At 46.3% G+C, this 8,337-nt stretch overlaps 1 protein-coding gene across 1 annotated transcript; it reads right to left on the bottom strand.

Annotated features, from left to right (window-relative positions):
* Positions 1 to 3,220: 3,220 nt before the first annotated feature.
* Positions 3,221 to 5,213, bottom strand: Adrb2 (adrenoceptor beta 2). Its single transcript, XM_042692220.1, has one exon. The coding sequence runs from the start codon at positions 5,046 to 5,048 to the stop codon at positions 3,792 to 3,794; it is 1,257 nt and encodes a 418-aa protein (XP_042548154.1). The 5' UTR covers positions 5,049 to 5,213; the 3' UTR covers positions 3,221 to 3,791.
* Between the last annotated feature and the right edge of the window lie 3,124 nt (positions 5,214 to 8,337).

Genomic DNA, 8,337 nt, shown 5'->3' with positions numbered 1-8,337 from the left:
CCTCAGCCACCCTGCAGTCACATGCCTCAGAGAGAACATTCCTCCCTGCCCCAGCCCACAGCAATCTCCTCTTCTCTCAACAAGGTATTGCATTTCCAGTTCTTACACTTGTTTTGGCACATGCTGTAAGCTGCCTGCCTCACTCTGCTTCCTGGTTTGCAAGGGTGCTGGGCTCTGTGGATTCTGGAATCATATAGAGCTACATTCTACTATTGACTCTCAAACTAACTGATTATATAGCTTTGGAAAGTTACCTAACCTTTCTGAACCTCAATTCCCTCATTTGTTAGATGAGGACAAATATCTTACCCATTGCATAAGGTTATAATGGTGACAGAGTATCTAACAAGAACCTAACATAGGCTCTAACATTAAAGGTTGAGCTCATAATATGTCTGTTTATTATTAATATTATGGTCCAGAAAGGAGAGATGGGAGCCTATACTTGGTGCTACACATAGCAAATGTGCCATAAATACTTGAGGATTGATTCTGGTGTTGGCTTTATTTGGCAGTAAGTTCACTGACACTTTCATTTTAAGCACCACATAAGGACAATTCCTATCCCCTGGCTCTTTTTTTCCCCCTAGATTCTCCAGTAATTATCTCTACAGGCAGGTCCACCCATCCTGCCACTGTTCACACCTGTCAGCTTGCATCTCAGGATAAAGTTCTCATTTGACAGACTCTGAGAACTAGCTGTCCAGGCAAAGAAAACTATGATGATGACTCCAACTCACGCCTTATGCAACCACTATGTCAGCCAACAGAGAGACAGGGACAGAGATGGACAGAGGAAAACAAAAGAAAGTAAAGCAAGGAATGACCATAGACCACCGGGCTCTTGCTACCCAAGGTGCTTAAAATGGAAACGTTTTGCATCCAAAGTATTCCTAAAGAGATTCATATATGGTCACACTTATTTATAGTTGGGAGCCTGAATCAATATTCAGCTTAATTTTGGCTAAAATTTTAACCAAAATTTTATTGGCTGATCCTATAGCATATATATGTATATATGTATTTATGGGATAGTATTCATAAGATAGGTAGTTAGATCTGTCGGTGTGATTTAGAAATAATGACAGACAAGTTTCCAACTTTTTTTTTTTTATTAAGTCAAAACATTATGAAAGAAGAGATGTGGCTCACGTGGTAGAGCACTAGCCCTAAACAATAAAAAGCACACAGACCCTGAGTTCTTCAAGCCCCAGAACTGCCACACACATACACACAGACTTTGGACATTTCTACCAGACATAGTTTGATTTGAGATCACAGAGTAAAGGATTTCTTAGCTTGCCTATATGCAGAGAATATCCTGGTGGACTTTGTCACATGAAACACACCACACCATCCTTTCTCTTGAATTGCAGATTGTCTACTCCCTGAATTTTGTGCAGAGGACCCAAGAGAAATAAAATTATCTACCAAAATGAATTGATTTTGGTGCATCCCTAGCTTCCACAATTGAAGTGAGTGGATATAGTAGCTCCTGGCATAGCATCATGGTCCCTGGCCTTAGCCTTGCTCTGATAAGAATTGGCCACTTACCTTGGACAGGTCACTCCCCTCCCTCCCCCCCCCCCCCGAGATTACTGGCTCTTCCAAATTGAAGATCTATGAGACTACAGAGAATGTGAAGTTTCACTGGAGACTCTCTCTTCTCCTGTCAGAGCAGGAAAGGGGAAATGATGACATATACGAAAACGGAATGAAACATATAATCACTAGATGGCATGCACTCCCGTTTGCCATGGTACCTTCCAAAAACAAGGACCTAGCCTTCATCTGAGAGGCCAGTCCTCTCAAAAGAACTCAGATGCCTCATTCACCAAGCTGACAGGAAGCAGAGAAGGCCAGTGCTTTTCTGGTTGAGGACTTCATCTAGGACAGAAGGGAAGATGAAAGTGGCCTCAGCTTCATGAGAAAGTGAAATGACAATGAATTCTCCAGGTTGATCCTTCCCAGCCCAGCATTAGCAGGGAGGATGATCCACTCCTAACCTGGGCCAAGCTCTGGCTCAGACACACAGGCAAAAAATAGAAAGGAGCTGCGAGAAGAAATAATTTCCCTCTGTGCCTATTAACAATATAATAATCTCTTGCAAATAGGTAGTAAGGACCCATGGGCCCTAGGTACATTGATTAACCCTCCTAAACAACCCTGGTGCTGACTTAAAACCTTCTTAATGTACCATGATCACTATCTGGGCAACTGGAGACCAAGTCAGAAGGCAGCATGATGAAGTGGAATTCATGCTGGCTGAGGGTCTGTCCCTAGAGGGGTGAACTGAGACAGAGTCTGTTCTAGAAGCACTTGTATTACCGAGCCTGTAAGCACTGGTTTCAATTTTCAAAATCTAAACCAATTTTTTATATCAGTGACTATTTGCTAGGGGTCCTTTCACCTTTCTAGGGTATCTGCTAATAGCTGAAGACATTTTTTCTTGTTATTATAATGTGAAGGATGCTATTGGCATCAAATGGATGGAGACACAAAAGCTGTAAAGCACTCAACAACTCATGGAACTATGCTACACAACAAAGATCTAGCTGGTCCAAAACGCTGATAGTGGTGAGGATCAGAAAGTCTCTTTTATATTGATGTCTGGAGAGTAGCGTCAAGGAGCAAAGAGAAAAGGAAGAGGAGTAGGGTAGAAGGAGGTTTACACTCTGTTTTAGGTCATGAGGTAGTCACCAGTGTTTTCCAGCTCTTCTTTCTATGGCCAAGGCTTTGGATTTTCCTTGGAATTATAGCGTTATGTTTGAATAGTTTCTGCACAAGCACATCTTTATCCTGAATAAGCCAAACCCCAATTCAGGACAAAGGGCTCTACTATAAGACACAGCAAAGATATAAATATGCACAATTATTAAACAAGTAGAACTGGAAGGTGGGTGGTGGGGGCATGTGGAAGCACAAAACATATGCCCATAACTCTGTTTCTATGAGTCACTGTTACCTAACAGCACAGAATAACAACTGTAGGACGAGCTGAACTACCCTGAGAGCAGGCAGGACTGATCTGGGGCAAAAGGGTTAGGAGAGATAGTTTGCAGCTGTAGATTCAAAGGCACATGGAAAGATTAAGCAATCAGTGCATGTCACTCTTGTATCATTCCACATTAAGCCACTGGGCAGTTATCACAAATAGTTACCTGTGGTTTCCAGTGGGAGAGGCAAGGACACTCCAGTCAAGAGGTTTTGGAGAAACAGGTGCAATGAAGTCATGGTCAAACAATTTATTTACTGTAAACTTTAGACTTTGCTCAGAAAAACAACTGAAGCTGTCCCTCAAATCCCTGCCTACCACACTCCATTTGAGCAAATAAGAGGAGCTGGGGAAGAGTCCACATTCACAGCTGAAAAAAAAAAGTCCCAGATACTCAGGATTTTTCAAGTCCGAGGGTGCAGGAAGGAAACTCTTCAGATACAAATTTCCAGCAGCAATATGTTACCCCCTAATACTTGACCAATGAGGTAGATACATGGAAAGATCATGGAAACATAAAGACCCAGGTCCTCTAGGACCAATGCCTTTCAGACATACACATAAGTTCCATGCAAAAAAAGGAACTGACCTGTACAAGACACAAATAACCACTCAAATACATATTTCTCTCTATCTCTTTTACAGCTTAAAAAAATAAAAAAAAGGCAGAAGGATGCCCTCCTCTTGAAAAAAAATTCTCTGTACAATTTTATTCTAACTTTATTACACTCACGTTAAATAGTCTGGTTAGTGTTCTGTGGTGGGGAGAGGAATCTTAAAAAGTAGAAAACCTGCATCACAGCAGTGAGTCATTTGTGCTACAGTTCCTCCCTTGGGAATCAATGCTATCGCTAGCCACAGTACCTTGACAGTTCCCAAAGTCTTCCATGGCTGGGGGGTCCTCACACAGCAGTTCGTCTTCCTTCTCCTGCCCCCGGGGACAGCCACTCTGCTCCCCTGGGTAGTCCGTCTTGCCATTGCTGTTGCTGGAGTAGCCATTCCCATAGGCCTTCAAAGAAGACCCGCGCAGGCACAGAAGCTCCTGGAAGGCAATCCTGAAATCCGGGCTCCGGCAGTAGATCAGGGGATTGAAGGCCGAGTTGACATAGCCCAGCCAGTTGAGGAGGATGTAAACTTGCTTAGGGATGAGGTTCTCCTGGATGGAGTTCACGACGTTGACGATGAAGAAGGGCAGCCAGCAAAGCGTGAAAATGCCCATGATGATGCCTAAGGTCTTGAGGGCTTTGTGCTCCTTCAGACAGAACTTGGAGGACCTGCGGAGTCCGTGCCCGCTCCGCCCATCCTGCTCCACCTGGCTGAGGTTTTGGGCGTGGAATCGACCCTCGGATTTGTCAATCTTCTGGAGCTGCCTTTTGGCTACCTGGAAGACCCTAGAGTAGACAAACACCATGACCACCAGAGGCAAATAGAAGGACACGATGGAGGAAGCAATGGCATAGGCCCGGTTCGTGAAAAAGTCGCAGCAGGTCTCCTTGGCGTAGCATTTGATGGCGTCCAGGTTGGAGGCCCTGTACCAGTGCATCTGGATAGGTAAGAAAGAGGTAAGACCCGACACAATCCACACCATCAGAATGACGACACGGGCCTTATTCTTGGTCAGCAGGCTCTGGTACTTGAAGGGGGAGGTGATGGCAAAGTAGCGGTCCACGGCAATCACACACAGGGTCTCGATGCTGGCCGTGACACACAGCACGTCGATAGCCGTCCAGAACTCACACCAGAAGTTGCCAAAAGTCCACATCTTCATGAGGATGTGACTGGCCCCGAAAGGCACCACGGCCAGGCCCATGACGAGATCCGCACAGGCCAGGGAGGTGATGAAGTAGTTGGTGACCGTCTGCAGGCGCTCGAACTTGGCCACGGCGGTGATGACCAACACGTTGCCAAAGACGATGGCCAGGACGATCAGCGACATGAGCATGGCCATGCCCACCACCCACGCCTCGTCCCGCTCCTCCGTCAGGTCCTGGTCCGGCGCGTGGCTCGCGTTGGGCGCCAGCAAGAAGTCGCTGTCGTTCCCAGGTGGCCCCATGGCTGGGCGAGCTGGCAGGTGAGCGCGGCCCCGGCGGGCTGCCCGCACCCTGGCCGGTCTCAGCGGGCGCACCTCCGGCGGGGCGCGGCGGGCCGGGCGCGGACGCCTGGAAGCCTCATTCAGCAGCCGTGGGGTGGGTGTGGTGGGGTGGGGGCGCGTCCCGCACACACGCAGTCTGTGGGGTGCTCCTGGCTCGCGCGCTCGGTGCCCGCGATCGGGAGAAGTCGCCGCGGAGTGCGCCCTGCCCGTTATGTGCCGCGGACTTTAGGAGGCCTGCCCTCCCCGTGACGCGCCGCAACTTTCCGCCAATCGCGGCCCCGTACAGCCTGGGCGGGGCGAGGAAGAGCTCCCCCCCCCCCCCGCCTCCCTCGCCGCCCCTCCCTCCGCCCCGCCTGCCCCCTCCCGGGCTGGCTCGGGCGGGGCCCCGGCAGCTCCCCACCGGGCGGGCGGGCCGCCGCTCCCTCCCTCCTGGCTAACCCCTGCCGGCCCTGGGGGCCAAAGCTAGGGTTGCTGCACTCACCTGCCCACGCAGGTGCTCTGGGCTCTGGCGCGCGGAGTGTCAGCCCTGCTTGGACACACCCCCTTGAGCCAAGGTCAGGGGGAAGCCAGAGGTCACTCCCCCGGCCTTCGGAAAAAAGACACTAGAATGCCCACCGAGACACGCACACACAGGCACAAAGGCTCCGCGACGGACAAGCTCAGACTTATACCGAACCACAGCCACTGACACCGAGACACACCCAGCGCACCGACCAGCCCACTCGCCTGCTCACCCAGGAAACGAGAGGCACAAAGCCACCCTGTCCCACGCCGCGGAGGAGACACGACCAGAAGCTAACACTGAGGCACAAAGGTATGAGCGCACACACACACAGGCGTGCGCGCGCACACACACACACACACACACACGCACTCACACACACACACTCACTTGGAAGCAAGCAGAGCCTAGCATGGATGTTGGTAACCAAGTACTCCCCTCCCTTCCCCCAAACACACACACAGGACACCCTTTCCCCCCCACCCCCAATCTCACCCCCACCACCCTGGGACACTCAGTGGATTCCCTTTCAAACATTTGGCCGGGGGCACAGGAGGTGACTTCAACAGCGGCTGATTTCCTCAGCACACTCCAATGTCAGTACTTTTGGTGCCCTCCTTTGGGAATTTGAAGGCATTGAGGTAGACAGTTTTACTCTTCGGATGGCATTTGTAATTGAGGTATGCATGCTTTGTGAGAGAAAAGGGAACACCTTACGTGGTTTTGTTATTCTTGCGCGTTGTGGGTATCACTCCCTTGTGCTCTGTCAGATAACCAGAGATGCATTGAATGTGAAAATGGAATAATTTTAATTTTCTTTTCAAACATGTCTTCAGCAACGTCATTTCAACAAAAAAATGTTTGGATCCTTTCATCTGGAGGAGAACTTATCTATTGGGTTGTGCATAGGAAATTGCTGTCATTTGGCTGTCTCTGATTTACAAAAGTGTCTTTTAATATTAGGTTGCTAATATTAAAAATATTATTAGCTTTGAAAAACATTTTGAAACTACAGTGTAAGCCTTAACATCAAATCTGTGGTATATTATCCTTTGCAACTGGTATATGACTTTATCATTAAAAAAAAAAATTCTCCGGGTTGATTTCCCATGTATTAATGGTGTCTTTGAAAAACTGAAAGTATTTCATGCAGTGTGACCAAACATATTTTGTAGGTTACATAATAACATAACAATAGCTAACAGTTATGGAACATTTTGCTATGTGCTTTTCATGCATTATTGCATTAATCCTTCCCACAGCTCATGGACCAGGGAGGGACTATTTTTAGCTTACTTCATCTATGGGGCTGAACCAAGCAAATAGTTTGCCAGGGGCCATAGCCAGGCAATGCTAGAGGTTGGATTTTAACTCACATCTGCCTGATTTTAGCATCTAGTTTTTAATATATTCAATGAGCTGCGTTATTCCATGCAGAAAAGAGTGGAGGACTGGAAAGGAACACTAAAGTAGAATTACAATTCCCAGGTTCCAGATTCTCCTGACTTGGAACTTGCCTGTTCATTCTTCTTAGGCAAAACACAAAGAGGGAGACTAATTTCCTCTATCTGTAAAGGGAAGGGGGATTCACATCCTTTATGAAGTAAAATGAGAATTAAACAACAAATGTGAAAGTGATTTTGCACATAGTAATGTGCAAAATATATCTAGAATCCATTGCTAGTCTCCTCTACCAGAACAACAAAATACTTTAGGAGCTTATTCAGAGGAAGATTTAAGAAACAAAATGTAACCTACATGTCCTGTTAAACATTCTTCAAGAACAGAAACTATCATCTTGCAAGACATACACACCTTGAACAAACACATATTTCCCATTAAAGTCACAAAATATCAATTAAGGATCTCTGTGTTCACATCATTTTCAAAATATCCCCACCTTCTATTTGTGTTTTCCAAAATTGGCTCTGGTATGATGTCTTTTAGGAAGAGGCAGTGTGTGTTACGCCACATCTCTTTAAGTACACATCTACCCTGAATTGTGGAACCAACCCATTTTAAACCTTTTTTCCTGTTTGTGAAACTATGGAATAAATAAGCATATTGTTTAACCCTCCCATACCAAAAAAAGAACAAAGAAAACCCTTTTAGGATAAACATTAGTCAATCATTTATTCAGATATAAACACAAATGACTTAACAGTTAAAATGAATATTTTAGGACACACCTGATTTTTTCTAGTCAGAAACACTAAATCAAGAAGGGGGAAACATTCCTCAGCTAGGAGGTCCCAAGCATTTGTCCATCAGCCTTAACAAATAGACAATAGTGCTTGGGCTCTCTCTCTCTCTCTCTCTCCTCACCCCTCCCAAGCTGGTAGGAATATCAGAAGTATGTCTTCTCACCAAGGGTCCTTAAAAATTCTATAATTAGAGAAAATTAAAATTGGAAAGACTGTACAGTATCATTTACTAGTCCCTCTAGTTTGGTTTGAACAATATTAGACTGCAGGGAAGGAATAGGAAGTGTATAGTCTTCAGTGGTGGGAAAATCAGGAGTCCTGCTCTCCTGCCTGGTGGCTTCACATAATTCCACTGCTCATCTCTGAGTTCATGTCCCAGTGAAGGAGTTTCACTACAACTGCTTACTGAAACTTGTGACCTTAGCTAATACTTCAGTTGGATAGAATGTTCTTAGTAGACTAAGTATACCTTTATCTGATGCAAGAAAACTTAGGCTCCTTTATGGTGATTGATAGTATGTAATTGCATATTTTGTCAATCCCT

This window comes from Dipodomys spectabilis, unplaced genomic scaffold (assembly GCF_019054845.1).
Source record: "Dipodomys spectabilis isolate Male_0828 unplaced genomic scaffold, ASM1905484v1 ptg000147l, whole genome shotgun sequence".
In the NCBI taxonomy this organism is placed as follows: domain Eukaryota; kingdom Metazoa; phylum Chordata; class Mammalia; order Rodentia; family Heteromyidae; genus Dipodomys; species Dipodomys spectabilis.
The sequence above is the reverse complement of the archived record's forward strand: the minus strand, read 5'-3'. Positions and strand labels throughout refer to the sequence as shown.

What these genes read in the sequence shown, in the direction of transcription:
- Adrb2 (XM_042692220.1), bottom strand. Translation starts at nt 5,048, where the DNA reads ATGGGGCCACCTGGGAACGACAGCGACTTCTTGCTGGCGCCCAACGCG.